General features: G+C 39.6%; 1 protein-coding gene across 4 annotated transcripts in view; it reads left to right on the top strand.

The window, feature by feature from the left end:
* The window catches only part of LOC309691727 (protein phosphatase 1H-like), a 38,126-nt gene that overhangs the window by 10,263 nt on the left and 11,915 nt on the right, over nucleotides 1-15,948 (top strand). For all 4 annotated transcript variants that reach the window (XM_082509618.1, XM_082509619.1, XM_082509620.1 and 1 more), the window contains 6 exons: nucleotides 2,188-2,377; nucleotides 4,412-4,777; nucleotides 9,460-9,572; nucleotides 9,678-9,762; nucleotides 11,660-11,778; nucleotides 15,655-15,718. In XM_082509618.1, coding sequence (XP_082365744.1) covers nucleotides 2,188-2,377; nucleotides 4,412-4,777; nucleotides 9,460-9,572; nucleotides 9,678-9,762; nucleotides 11,660-11,778; nucleotides 15,655-15,718 — 937 coding nt within the window. The remainder of the gene's footprint in view (nucleotides 1-2,187; nucleotides 2,378-4,411; nucleotides 4,778-9,459; nucleotides 9,573-9,677; nucleotides 9,763-11,659; nucleotides 11,779-15,654; nucleotides 15,719-15,948) is intronic.

Raw genomic sequence — 15,948 nt, 5'->3', positions numbered from 1 at the left:
TGAGCATTTGAGACCGGGGACCAGACAAGGCTGCTGCCTCACAGAAAGCAACTGACAATAATGTCTATAAATAGACATGCCAATTTCTCTACTCAGACACACAGAAACACACAACAACAACAGCCTCCAGGGATTTTGGCCAGACTTGCCAGTCTAACTTTTTTTCACCATTTATTTGTGACCCAATTACATTATCTAGAGTTAGCAGTTATGCAGCTGGTGTAGTGACCTTTGAGACAGCAAGTGAAAACGAGTGCTTCAAATTAAGAAGCATTTAGTTTAAGCAGAAAAGGTTCACTCTTACAGTGTTGGTGATTTTACTGCTTAGTTATGGCGTGTAGCGTGTGGAGAAGAGTCGCCTGTCGCCTGAATGTTGGGCATTAATAGGAGACTGTTTAAACAAATTCATTATGTCAACTCAAAACATAATACTACTCTGTATTGTTCCAGCAGACTGAAAGAATCCATTGTCACAGGTTCAAATGTGTAAAAGTGTTCACAAACGTTGCTTTAGCTACCTTTTGAAGACTCTTATGGACAAAACACTCTGTGAATGTATTTTAGTGAATAAAAATATAGATTATATATTTTAAAAACTCATATAGCCAACATGAAACAAACTTTACTTTGTGGACTATTGTTGTCAAGTCATTAGTTTGGTATTCTGGCCATCGACAACTTGGTTTTGTGAAACTAAGGGTTTAATGAAACTGTTTAAGTGTAGACCTAACTTGCAACCCTAATTGCCCTGCATGACCATAAAATAGTGGCTTATTAGTGGCAGCGAAGGCACAAGCTAAAACGTACCCTGAATTATCTCATTTGTCTCTAGACAGTACCATAAGCTATTAAATGAAAGACATGAAATTGTTGACTCTGTCTGCATTTTTAAATCAGGCAGCAATTATTTGCAAAGGAGGTTGCTGTCCTATTTTTACACGTGTCACTAAACCATTAGCTTGCACTGATTTAGGAGCTAGCTTAGTCAGGCTAAGTGTATGGATTTAATGCAAGTTTGTTTGGCTAGCATCATCTCAGGATGGTGGTGCCTGAGATGAGATCTCTTCTTCATAGTATGCCCAGAGTTTTTACATTTATTAAACAAAATCTCGATATTTAGTGTCCCTGTATCGATACAATATTGACACATAAAATAAATTGTAACACTGTGTTATACTTTATACCGTTTAGCTACATTCCAGTTTAGTGTCACCTGTTAGAACATGGTAGAACATGCAAAATCCACACAGAAAGCTCCCAGCCAGAAAAGACATTCAGACTAGGAACCTTCTTGCAGTGAGGTGACAATGCTAAGTGCTGCACCACTAAACCGCAGCTGGGGAAAAACAAACTAACCAAAACTACATATGAGCACAGTGATGTTTGATCAAAATTTCCCAAGATATGTAGAAAAATTGTTATTCTCCAGTATGGGCTGCAGATAACAATGTGGTTATCGTGCAGACTGAAGACAAAAGTTTTTCTTTTCAACTTTTAAAAACTGTTAGATTAAGAGTGTGGTTTGCCTTTAAAACAATGCTGTTTTTAAATTGTTAGTGGGCTACATTTTTCTGCAAACTCTCTCTGTGGTCTGCCTGTTTTGGGTTTTGTTTTTTTTTGTTTTTTTAAAGCACACAAGCACAAATGAAGCTCAGCAGGACTGCGTACATGCACAAAGCGCTGGCCATGTACCCTTTGTACAACTAAGCACAAATGGAGTCTTCATATTCACCCAGAGGCGATTGTCTCAATGCATCAGGACACTCCCAGCAGAGCAGTACCACAAATAAGCGCTCCTGTTTGATCTTCATCAGGGACATGAAACGTACAACGCATGCTGTTTCATTGGGTCTGCAGATAGAAACCGCAGGCAGTGGGTCTGACTAATTGTTGCAATCCTGCAGTGAGCCTTAATAACTATGAAAGACCCCGGCGCTGTTTCATCCCACAAAAAAAGCTTCTGATTTCAGCTTTTGTTCAACTGCTCGTTCCAGAAAACAGCTGGGAAATCACAGCAAGCGTTGCATCTGATGTTTGAAACGAAGACTTTAACTGAAAAAAAAAAATGATATTGGCTGAATGTTGACAAATTTGATTTTTAATCATTCTTTGGTAAAGGCTATTGACAAGAAAATGGGTGACTGCCTATAATATGACTAAACCTGTACATTGTGCCCCATCTTTCAGGGTTATTAATGCTGGTAAGAGTGCGCTGAATGAGGACCAGGCCTGCTGTGAGGTGGTAGTAGCAAGAAGGAGGCCAATGAGCTACTGCCCTCCCTCCACACCCAGCAAGACCCCCACCGCCAAGAGACGCAACTCCTTGCCCAACGGAGAGGGCCTAGGGCTCCATATGGAGCACAGCAGACTAGGAGAGGTAACGGCATGCAAACACACAAATACAGCCTGTACTGTAAATGTTGACAGATTTTGCTAACATGCATACATAGGTTGCAGTGACCTCAAGTGAAGCTACTTGTAAACAACTGTGCAGAATAAAGTTGGTCTTAAAAAATGTTTCTTTTTTTTTTTTTTTTGTACTAAATGCACAGCAAGAGGATTTCTGTGCAGCTTCTAGTTGGGATTAAACTGTTTACAGGCGAGGGTTTGTTGTCCCCATATTTATGGTCCTTAGAGCTGTTTAATGGATTATTTGGTGTGTTGGATGCAACATGTGCAGTAAATCTGTTCTGATGAAATTAAATGAAAAACTTCATATATTGTTTGACACTGATTTGGCTCATTTGGAAGCCAGATGATTCACCTCTTCTCCTCTTTGCCAGTTTCCAAACAGAAATGTTTGGTTACAACACAGCAATTTTTACAGGACTGCAATATGTCTTAGGGGGAGTTCCTGTTTAGAGATAGTTGTGGTCAAAAGTTCACATGCACTCATCATGGGCATGGAAATGATTGTATGGCATATATCTTTAATGACTTAAAAGAACAAGAATTGGGTGGACAAGTTTGAATTTGATTTGTATCCCCACATGGGTTAAAATTACACGTACACCCCCAGTAATATTTTGTTAAACGGCCCTAAGCGAGCTGTACCTAGACCAGATGCTTTTCGTAGCCATCAACAATTGTTTGGCATAAACATTTGACCACCCAAGAAGGATGGTCAAACAGCCACCCATCTGGATAAGGCTGAATATTTGACCACCCTCCTTGGTAGGGTTCATAATGATTGGTTTCCTGCCACAGACCCAGCTTTGAGCATTTTCAGGAGGGCTGAGGGTTGGGCTTTGGGAAATCCATTCCAGAAGATGTTACAAGCCTGTTTTATCCATTGCAAAACCAGTTTTCCACACAGAAATGTGTCCAGAGTTTTGGACTGTCTTAATCATATTCACTAAGAGAAGATGAAATTGGGTTGTTGGTATTCGCAGACAGTAAATTCCAGCATATGTGATGATGTTTTAGAAAATATCAAACTATAAAAGGCAGTTGTTTGTGTTTCATTAAATTGTTCAGTCAGTGCCACCTCCACAAAACTGTGAGAGGCTCTCTGAGTAAATAGCTGAAACACATGGTAACTTTATCATTAACTCCCCAAAGCTTCATATTGAGTCATTTCTTTGTAAAATAACATTTCCAGAAAAAGATTTCTCTGAAAACGGATATAAATGACAAGACATCGTTAGAGGTTTATCTCCCAATACTTTTTGTTCTCTGTTCAGTCCAAGGACATAGCGTCAAGAAGTTAAAATTTCTTCAGAACTCAGGGTGTGACTACATCTGACCCCAGTTTACCCATTCGCCTAAATTGCGAAAAAATATCCCAAGAGGGATTTTGTGTTACGTGTTGTGCTGTTGTGTTACGAATGGCTAAACTGTCAAACACACAGCTTTACTTCCAAACTCAAGATTTCTGCAAGGCATTCTGAATAATGTGTAATGCCAAGGTGACTTTGCTCTGATGCAGATGTGATAAGGTTGTTCCCACAGATAGCTGATAGGGAAGTTTGACCTCTGGAACACTTGTGTTACTGGACACAATGAGTCATGATGTTCTTGGTCTTTCACTGATGAGTCATACTACATGATCTCCTATCAGCATTAGTCATTCAGCAACATGTTTTTGCTTTGTTTTTTTGGTCCTCTCCTCAAATGTCAGATTGTTTTTAAAAAGTATCTACTTATGGATTAAATGACAAGACCAGGGGGAATTTTGGAAAAATTGAAAAAACCCTTTTTTATTGTCTATGTTTGAGATCTCTCTGGGATTTTCCTGCAGATGTAAAGCATGATGTGTTGATGTGTTGTCGAACAAGGGAAGCTATCAATTAATCCTGATTAAAATGCAGCAACAGTATAATTCCTTTATGAGTCTGTATTTTAATGGGATTATGTTTGATTCAGCCGTTAACTGCCCTTTGTTCTGTGCGTTCTCACCATTCGCCTGCAGGAAAGCGAAGGACTCGTGTTTCACTACTGGGCTTTGTTCGACGGTCACGCAGGTTCAGGTGCGGCAGTTGTCGCCTCCCGCTTGCTACAACACCACATCGCCTGCCAGCTTCAGGCCGTCATAGAGATTTTGCGCAACTTGGCATCTCCACCCCCCACCGTGCTGGGCGAGGAGCCAGACTGTAATCCCTACCTCCAGGGAAACACTCCTCACCGTGCCCTGACCCGGGCTGCTTCCCTGCGCGGGGCCACAGGTGCACCAGGCTCCCCTTGCAGCACCCCGCCTCCACCACGCTTTTTTACTGAGAAGAAGATCCAGCACGAGAGCCTGGTGATTGGAGCCATAGAGAACGCCTTCAAAGAGATGGTGAGAGATGGGTGACATGCTTTTGTTACTTAACATTTCAGGAATTTGACACTCATTTGACAGTCATGACTCCAATATCAGCATTTTCACCAGCTTCCTTCCTCTAATCCATCCAAAGCTATTTATGCTTTTATTAACTGTTTGAATCAGCTTCAAAGGCAATTATTAAAACTAATAACTAGTAATTATAGATCTGGTTTTGTGTGTGCTGCTTCACTTAAATGGCTTACTGGAAGGAAGCAAGCTGTTGGTAGTGGTTATTAGTAACATTTCCAATGTGTTTTCCTGTGGTGACAAGTAATCAATTTGAGTGAGACATTGTTTGTTATAAATCCTCCCACTTAGCCATTGTTTTGCTTGGTTGTTCCGGGAGACTGAGATGACCCGTGTTCCTGAAAGTGATAAATAAGGGTGTTTAGCAGGCACAAACATGACTTTTGACCGGGTCGCTTGTATTTTGACTCACATCTGGAAACATTTTTAAGTTTGCGTTCACACTGTGATTGTAAGACACAAAGAATATGGTGAAAAGGCAACAGATTCAAGTATTTAACAATGAACTTTATTTCCAATAAATATCTGGCTTAATGACTTTGTTCTTGGACACGTGAATACGTGAGAACAGCGCTGGCATTCACAACAGAAATGGCATTGACACATGAATTAAGTTGGAGGTGGGTTGTAAAGTGACTTGCAACTCTGGTCAGGTTAAAGCAGCTTAAATGGTCCAACCTATATTAGTGTTATTAACTGGATGTGCAGAAAAGCAAATCTTTGTCCCGCTAGTTGTGGTACTTTTATAATATTGTGCAAAAGTCTTGAGCCACCCCTCGTTTCTTCATATTTTTCTTCTAATTATCCAGACATTGGCTGCCTTTTCACTCATTTTAAGTCCAGTCAATCTACCTGACCATTTTCCTAAAGTTTCTTTTTGTTTGTTTGTTAAGCCACTTAATACTAACCTGTTAATCATTAAAATATAAAAGGGTTACTGACTCAAGGCAGCCTGTCCAAAAACACTTAATTTGTTGACTTTTCATTATTGAATCTATAAGAAAAGTAAAGAGTGTTTAAAAGACATAAAATAATATTTTTACATAAGCAAGGTGATTCCCAAAGAGCTATTAGCTGAATAGCTTATTATAAACTTGGCATATCTCAGCATGCAGTGCAATGGCAGGCCCAAAATTAAAAAAAAAAAAAAAGATAGAAAAGTGTCATCAGGCTATCAATACCATCTAGAAAGCATTTGACTGGCAGTGGCCTAATTGTTTATGAGAACAAAACAGACTGCCAGTGCATGGACTGGCCTCCCCAGAGCCAGGACCTCAGCATTATTGAAGCAGTATGGGATCATCTTCAAGAAGCCTGGAGAAATATCCCTAAAGACTACTTTAAAAAATAGCAAGAAAACTGCCTGAGAGAACTCAGGGTGAGTTAAAGAATAAAGGTGGTCATTCCAAATGTTGACTTTCAAGTTGTACAAATTCTCTTTTTTGTGTTATATACTGTATTTTCATATATATAGTGTTTAATGGTTTGATAAACCTCTGCACCTATTCTCCACTTTACTAGCAAAATGTAAAGAAATGAGAGCAAATGCACTGTAAGAGTAATTATATGCACATCATGCAGGTGCGGCAGTTAAAGTGTCATTTAACGCTCTTGAAAGCAGCAGATGTTTACGGGCCAAACAATTTTTCCATAGTTGGAAAAAAATAATTACAAATAATGAAGGTTACTCTATAATTGCAAGCCACAGTTATTGCTCTGAACAGACTGTACGATTTCGAATGTCTGTGCCGTTGCAAGACGGCCTGCACACAACGTGGTTGATTTCAGTTGACTGTGGTTCGTAAATTTACTTTAAAGGCCACGAAATGATCACAGACGGATTTTTTTAAGCATGCTTTTTAGGAAAAAGCATAACATATTTACATTATCCACATGTGTGCTTTTATGTGTGCACAAAGTAAACACTTACAGGGATGCCAAGCAGATGTGCACATGTAGTTGATGAAGGCGTCAGCGCAAGCTAAACAAAATAAAAGCTTTACATACGGCACGCAAACTCGCCAACATACACACTTTGAAAAGATTCTCACAAATATTTTCTTTGACCATAACCTTTAGCATCTCTGTTTATTCCTTATTTAAGCAAACTGGGAAGTGATGTCGTTTTAGCAAAACGACACATATATACACACACATTAATCATATTAATATCTTGATCAAACAGCAGCATTGCATAAAAATTCTGTAAATATTTAGCACTTTAATTAAAGGCACGCAGCTAAATTTATGAAAGAGCCTGTGGCAACATCAAACTTATTTCTTATATAGATGTTATCTAAAAGAGAACAGATACTTTTATTCCCTTTCAGTCGTGTGTTTCCTTCAGTTTTTTTTTTCTTTTAATTGTAGGTTTCTTTTAAATTGGTTTGTAAGATCTTTTATGAGGCAAGGATTATGCAGTGTTGCCACTAGATGGCAATGGAAAGCAACCCAAACAGCTCAGGCTGGACTAAGCTTAGACGCTACCCTTCCTCTTTTGAAAAGAAGCACTTTTGCACCTGATTTGACATCTTTTGTAGAGGATTATCACTTCATCGGTTAAAGCCGTGATCTCTACTGAGTTTAAAAAAAAATCAAAAATCAAAAATTCCATCTGAAGCCCACAAGGGGGCTGCTGCTCCTCATGAAGCTCTTTCTGTAGCTTTTCTCTACACAACTGTAAGTCCGGGAGCATTCATCCATGTTTTAGACCATGCTGGGTTTAACTCACTATATTTTCATTATTGCTCAGTTGCTGATCTGATGTGAGAGTTTCTGGGCTGGGAGAAACGTGAGCAAATATTCAGATAAATATGTGCACATGTTTGTTTAAGGCACATAATTACACCTTGTACGTCTCATAACCCGGTCAGCATCAGTCAGCATGAGAGCACTGGTTCACAAAAGGTGCAAGTGGGGACGTGCATTAAATTATCATCAATATTATTATCCCCCTGAAAAACGGAGCTTTTTATTGAGTCATATCACAAACCAGCGCTGTGCAATGATGTGCTTCTGTGATGCTCAGAGCTTCATAAAATCAACTTCCAAATGAGGGTTGTCTTCCAATTTATGCCGAAAAACAACCAGAAATCAGTTTGTGAAAAAGAATTGTTGATCTTCACAAAAAAAAAAGGATAAAAAAAGTTATCCCAACGTGTCCAGGTGTTGGGATCTGGAGTGAGAAGTATCATCAAGAAATTCGAACAGAGCCACACAGAACAAGGCTGGTAGAGATAGGCAGTGAAAGATTTCTAGAAAACTAGTGAGAAATGTGTCTAAAGATTCCAGAACAACTGCCAAGACACTAGAGACACAAGAGAATGACTTAACCAAGTCAGGAATTGTGATGCCGAAGAAGACATTCACTGGAACCTCGCACATGGAATGGACTGTGAGTATAGACCAAGAAAAAGTCCACTTTTGCAGAAGAGACGCCTTCAAACCAGACTGAAGTATCTTAAGGACAACCTCGAGAATGATTCGGTATACTACAAGTCTATCAAGAGACGTCTTGTCAGCGTGTCTTTAGTTGGGAATCTAATCAAGGTGGGAGGAATCATGAAGTAAGGACGTGAAGATTCTGAAAGCAATTAGCAGGAAAACTGAGCCTGGGTCAGCACTTTGTCCTCAAAACACGACAACTCAAAACATACATCACTCCTGGCGAAGAACTACCTCTACAAGACAAAAGTGGACGTTACCGACTGACCTGCTGAAAAGCCCTGACTTGATTCCCATCTTTTTTTAAAAAACAAATAAAAAATCTGTGGGTTGAACTGAAGACCAAGTTTCAAGCCATCAAATCTGGAGGAGCTTGAGAGATTTGCCAAAGAAGAATGGTGTGAGATGTCTCCTGATGATGCTCTATTTGTGTTTTATTGTGTTCCATTGTTAGTGTATTTTATCTAGCCTTCAGTTGGTATAAAACAAGCCAGCATTTTTTTTCTGCACCTTTTAGTTTTGTGCAAATTTCACCCATCCATCTTTTTTTATTATTGTTCTGCCTGCTTATTCATTATGTGAATCCCTTAAAAATACTCTACAGTCTGTGTAGTGCATTTCTAGCAACGTTTTATGATTGTGCATTGAAATAAACTAGCAAACTGAATCTCTTTTAAAACAGTAAAGGACTCAAAAAGGAGCGTACATAGCGTACAAAGGAGTGTACATTAAACATCCATTGCTGCTCTGACCTGATAATTATAAGTCCACTTGCAAGCCATCTCATGTATCGGTATCTTCGTGATTCGCTCACAACATGCACTTGTTTACTGACACAACATCGACTTGAGGTGCAGGTTAAACCAATCGATAGTCTCATTCGATGCCCACACTTTGTTCGCCTTTCTGAGAAGTTGACGAGGTTTCCTCTTGCTCGCTGTTTGCTTGTGTATTTCTCCCTCTCGTGGTTCTTGTGTTTGTGAATAAAGTCTTACTCTGTGTAGTGTATGTAAACTCTCCTTCTGCCCACATGAGGACCAAGCCATGCAAAAGCTTAACTTGTTTGGCGTTTCCTAAATCTTTGTCATGTGGGCGGTCGTGGGAGTGTTTTCGAAGGTCTTACCGATTGTCTTCTCGCACGATGCTCCTTTAAAGTCTCCGTCTCTTGTCCTTACCTCTGCTAGGACGCCCAGATCGAGAGGGAGAAGCAAGTTTTTAACATCACAGGAGGATGCACGGCTCTCACTGTGGTTTACCTCCTAGGAAAGCTATTTGTTGGGAACGCAGGTGACAGCAGGTACCTGTGCTTATGTTTTGCCCTTGAAGTTTGAAAAAAAACAAAACACGTCATTTGAATGATCGGTAATGTTTTCCAACACTTTATATGTCTTTGTGTGCGCAGGGCTATCATTATTAGAAACAATGAGATCATTCCCATGTCGACAGAGTTCACACCAGAGTCAGAACGACAGCGACTCCAGTTCCTGGTAAGGAAACTCTCCGCCTTTCACTTTTCCTAAGAAACACAACAAGTGTTTATAATTTCTTTGGAAGTGCAGTGGTGCTTAACATTCACTCATATTTCTATAATGAAATCTGAATATTGATGAACGCACAGTTGGATCTATAATTTGTTAGACCGAGATAATTGTAATTCTGCCTCTGTACACTAGCACAGGATTTTAAATCAATCAAGATGTGAGTCAAGTGCAGATTTCCAGCTCTAATTCAACAATTCAACGACTGCCTCAACTCAACAACTTCACGTCACCACATGTTGTTTCCTCCCCTGAGATGCTCCGCTAGGCCTTCAGCTGCTCCTTGTTTGTGGCTCTTTCTGTCTTCACTTTTGTGTTAATAACTTAAAAGCTTGCTTTATTGGGTTGAACGAGCAGAGAGTGAGGCCCTGTACACTTCAGAATTCATCCTGCTGCTTCTGTCATACACTTCAGATCGTCAGCGCTTCCTTTACTTCTCCTACAGGTTCATCTTGGTTTCATTTATCCAAAGATTCTTTTTCATAATTGTTCTCTTTGATGTTCTCTGCCAAGTCTAACAGTGTACCTGTTGAGCGTAACCAGTAGTTTGCACCATGTTGTAAAGCCTCTGTATTTGCATTCATGAAGGCGTCTGTTGATTGTAGACCTCGACGAAGTTACGCCTCCCTCATGACTTTGTTAAATATTGTGACATTGTTCTTCTTAACCATGTAAATAATTCATTTTAGTTGACTTCTGTGGTGTTGCTGAGCTGGCCAGTGTTTTCCTTCTTTATAAGAATGAACCAGATTGTTGATTTGTCCCCTAAAGTTCTGGCGGTCCCTCCGATAGATTTATTTTGATGTTTCAGCCTTTCAGCATCTATGACATCTATTTGGGGCTCAGATTTCAAATTGCAGTAATAACAGCTATGAATAAATAAAAAAAAAGATTTATTACTTAAAATGATCTATGATTTAAAAGTCACTGTGTTTGTGTACAGAGGCAACACATAAAAAAAACAAATAAAAAAAACTTTGTCTTTTTCTGACAAATTATGGACCCCACTGTACATGCAGTGGTACTACGTATACCAAATATACATTTTTATCCAATTTTTATAATAAATATGACCCATAGCATAATAAGTAAAGAGAACCTAAAAAAATTAGATACAAATATTTGACTTGGCAATTTTTGTGGAATTAAATAATTCTGTTTAGCTAACTTAACCTGATATAAACTTAACATTAATTTATATGTTATGTGAATCCTATGTTCAAGCCTGTTTGCTTCAACTCTGTACAAATAACTTGAGATCCTAAGGAAGTGTTTTTTTTATAGATACTTTTTTTATTTTTTTCATAAATATACTAGTAAAGTGTTAAAGACTCATATATAACAAATCTAAAGTTAAAAGTAAGTAGTTCGAGATGCTTCAAGGCTTCAAGCTGCTCTAAATGTTTGGTTTCAAGCAGGTTTTTTTTCAGCTGTTGGCTGTGGATATTATTAACATGGCCATCTGAGGTGTGTTTAAATCTTCTGTTCATGAGGGGCAACCAATGAGAAGAAAGTTTGCTTAAAGGAGAGGGACTTAGAACTGGGATTATTTTGATTTTTGAGTCTTTCAAAGTTAGTCTAGTAGAGTCCTTGAATAAAAAAATATGGAGCTGGTAATGAGCATATTAGAGCAAATTTAAGTGTAAATGACACTGATGTCATCACACAGTTTGTGCGTCAGAACACTGAGAAGATTCTCTTTCAGCTTCTCGCAGTTCTTTAATAATTAAATTTCAAATAGTGTTTGTTTCAACACTTAAAATTGGGCAAAAAAACCTACAGTGATGGGTAAGGATGCTCCGCACATCTGCCACATAATGACTCGAAATTACTGTCTGTCCTCCAGGGTTTCATGCAGCCTCACCTGTTAGGAAATGAGTTCACGCACCTGGAGTTCCCCCGGAGAGTTCAGAGGAAGGAGGTGGGCAAGAGGATGCTCTACAGAGACTTCACCATGAACGGATGGTGCGTTTTTCCCATTTAACATTTCACACACGGGTGTCGTGAAGCACTTAACGACGGCAGACTCCCACATCCCTAAAGCAGGCTGCGTTACCGTGTACGATGCCATTCAATTTATAACGTGGAATGAAAACTGCTAATTTTCGGGGTCTGGCAGACCTCAACCCTCTCCCGCTGCATTCTTAATAGATGGAGTTATGATGGGGGGAAAAGTCTCTGCTCCTGCCTCTTTTACTCTTGCTCATAATATGGCATCCAGTGGGAGCTGAGGAGACCAGCAGAGAGCTAATGAGGGAGAAGCCTAACCTGATTCGATATAATGATACAGCAGAGATGGTCCTGTATGTGCGTTGTTATGTGGGTTAGCAAGGCACCATGCTGTTTGACTGTGGCTGCAGTGGAAGCCAGTAATGAGGTGTGCTTTTACTGACACAATCGCTCCCTCTCCCCGACACACAGGCACATACAGTACTGTTCCTATTGTGTGATGTATATTTCACTGTGACACTGCCCCTTGAAAGCAGAGATGTGCCAGCCAGGATGTAGCGCCGACTTTCTCTTCACATCGGAGAAAGGAAACTGTTTGGAGTCATTTGTTGTATTTGTCCATATTTCAGTAGAAGGAGGAAACATTTGAACATTTCTGGAACTGGTGCAGATTTAATAGAAACATTTTGTTGCAGATTCCAAACTACAATGGACAAGCATCATGGTGTGATTGGTATTGGTTTGGGGCATAGACTGTATATTAAAAATGGACTTAGTCACAGTGATGATGCTTATTGCTTTTTGGACTGCCATCTTGAAGCTTTTTGGGGGCATTTTGCCAGTCATCTCATGTTTGCCTGATGTTCAGCAGCTGCTACTAACCTAGCTGGTGTATGCTAGGTTTATTAGATGCTTTTTGCTGAAGATGATTGTTTAATGTGGCTTTTAATGGTATTGATTAAAGTATTTTTGGTCAACCAGACCATTGTAGTTAAAAGCGGTAAAAACCCAACGATCTGAAAGATGGTGGAAAGAGGGGATCAGCCTGAAGCAATATTTCCGTATGGATTCATCACCACTAGTGGACACTTTTGAAATTACGCTATTCATCTAATCTAGAAATATAAAAAAATCGTGGCATGTTTTGTATGAGTAACCTTTCTTTAAGTAAGAATTCTCAAACATTAACTGGTCTGTAGACAAAAATAACAGCTCATCTGTCCACTGAAAATGAGAAACTCACTGCAGTGGAAAAAAGAAAATCCAGGTACAGTGGTCCCTCGTTTATCGCGGCAATTATGTTCCAAAAATAACCAGCGATAGGTGAAATCTGCGAAGTACCCAACTTTTTATAGTTATTATAGATGTTGTCAGGCTGTAAAACCCCTCACTACACACTTTATACACTTTTCTCAGACAGGCATGAACATGTTCACACGTTTCTCTCTTGTTTAAACACTCTCAAAGTTCAACCCTTATAGAAAAATAAGTCCAGTATTATAGAATGAAACCAAAGGCACCTGCGGGTAAAATATTTCGTCGACATTGTTGTGTTTGTTGGGGAGAAAACGTACAAACATACAGTACAGCAGAGTCACACTGCTAGCGATCCAAGATTTATGTAAATTTGACAAGCTGAACGCATTCTGTACTGTACAGGAGACACGGCACAAGATTGATTGACAATGGTCTACAGCCAATCAGCACGCAGAACACAATGCGCTTTTTAAAAAAAAAAAAAAACACACACACATGGAAAATTGCACAATAAAAATCCGCGAAACAGCGAGGCCGCGAAAGGTGAACCGCGTTATAGCTAGTAAGAGTTTCTCTACAAGTTATTAAATCATGGGGTGTACGTAGTTTTTCACAGGACTGCAGATCTCAGCTTTCTATTAGGTTCATTTCATCATAATTTGCTGATAGTCGCAAATTGAGTCAGCTGGAGAATAAAGCTGAAGTAGTTTATGGCTTGTTTACTCCAAGCAGTGAATTTTCAGTACTGAGAATGAGAATTGTCATTCAGAAGTTCCCTCACTTTCAACGTAAAATGGTGGGAGAAAAAAAATTAGAGTAATCTTTATTTTGCATTTGTCTGTCCGTGTTAAGTTTGACACGCACGGGCAGGAGGGCCGCTGATGGATGAAGACGATGTAGAGGTAGAGATGACAGAAGAGATGACAGAAAGAGAGCCTTGCCTGTGGGTCGGGTAAAGTACATCACTCACTTTTGAGACAGACGGACAGATGGGCAGAAAGAGACATGGACTGACAGACAGAGCAAACCCTTACTCAGATAATAAAGCTGTTTGAAGTTGTTGATATTCTCCACTGACTGGTGACGCCAAACCTAATCTAGCCAGTTTAAGTACATCAGCGTCAGCCAGGGAGTCTTTGAGTCTGACATCAAAGCTCCATTTCTAAGTTCGTTTTTCAGATCTCTCCCCCCACCCACTTTATGCACTTCTGAACTTATTTTTGTTGCTTCATTGCGGATCCTGAGATTCCCTCCCTCTAGCTTTCTTGCTAAAATATTCAGCTCAGAAAACACTTGTTATTACGCCCTAGAGAGTCACTCTGGCGTTGACATGCAAGCAAAATCAAAAACCTAAAAGTGTGTGATTCACTTTGTTGCTAACCTGTGTGTTCGTCCTTAGACACAAGTTATTACTACAGTAAGAAATGGGACAATCATAAATTAACATTTGATTAGAGACAAAAGTAAAATATAGAGTTTCCAAAATTATTGTTTGTGTGTAGTTAAAGTTACCTTGATCTGTGGCTACTAGTTATTTGAGAGGTTGGGAGTTGAATAGATAAAGTCATTTATCAGGTAAGAGGTAGCATTGATGATTCTTTCAAATCTTTGTCCATCAGGTGCTTCGGTTTTATAAAAGTAGAACAGTAAATAGCCGTACCTCTTAAACTGCCACCCGGAGGCAACAACTGAAGTATTGGTGTGTGGCTAAAATGTTAGCTGTCACTGCTGTAGAAGAAATTGACTTCCAATTTCCATTTGGGTTTCTGTCCGTCCACCCAACTTATGTACAGTGCCCTCTAAAAGCACGTTAACAGCAGTGTGAAAATTTCAAACTGACTTACTCGTCATTACGGATGATCGATGATGCTGATACACGTCATTGCTGGTGATGGATGACACCTGCAGCAGGACGAAGTGTTCAAAGTACAGACTGTTGTTTTTTTCTTTTTGGTCTGGCTGTGTACAAAGCAGTTCCTCCAGACTCACTGATCACACCTTTAATCCTTAAAAATCCCAAAACGCGCTGAAACCAAAGCAACAAATGTCTTAAATGATATTTATCTGTGAACTTTTTTTGCACATCTGAAACATCAACTTCCGAATTGCCATTTAGAGGTGACCAGCCATCACACATAAATCTGCTTATGTTAGGGGGACATTTTTTGCCATTGTGTTCACCGTGAATAGAATTGACGTATAAATGGCTTAAGGGGCAATTGTTGAAACTATTGCACACTAAGTGGTGTGATTTATATTTCCTGGATTATATGAGGTTTGACTGGACCACTGTTTGATGTAGAAGTATCTGCGTTACAGTCCCTGGCGTCAATCTGTAACTCAGTGTACCGCATGTTAGGGAAGAGGTTGTAGAACCTGTTTATTGTGGATCTGCTGTAGAGCAAAATATTCACCATAAGCTACCGAGACACCAAGATGGCATTTAAGATAGGGAAGAAATAAGACCCCTGAGCCCCTCTTTTTTTTCCCTTTCTGAAAGTACACATGCTTTTCATGTGTGTCTGTCAAACATAATTAACATATACACGCTTTAAAAAGTGCGCCTATGAAAGAAAAGGGGTGGAAAAGGGAAAAATTCATTGCCTTGATCTGCATTTCTTTTCTCATGCACAGGGCTTACAAGACGATCGAGGATGAGGATCTCAAGTTTCCTCTTATATACGGTGAAAGGAAAAAGGTAAGTGTGTGTGTGTGTCAGTGCAAGTTTTACTGAGTTTGTGTGTCTTCACCAACCCTTGTGTGGTTTGTACTGTAGAATTCAGAAGTGCAGAGAAAAAATCACTTGCTCCAAAATTGTCAGTCTGTCTCTCACACACACACACACACACACACACTCTACAAGCCTGCCAGCCTCCCAAAAAGTGGGCGAACTCTCTGAAGTGAGTGCATGCGCGTGTGTCAGTGCGC

The sequence above is a fragment of the Aulonocara stuartgranti genome (genome assembly GCF_965226115.1).
Source record: "Aulonocara stuartgranti genome assembly, chromosome: 17".
Classification (NCBI taxonomy): domain Eukaryota; kingdom Metazoa; phylum Chordata; class Actinopteri; order Cichliformes; family Cichlidae; genus Aulonocara; species Aulonocara stuartgranti.
Note: the sequence above shows the minus strand (reverse complement) of the source record. Positions and strands in the feature narration are given on the sequence as shown.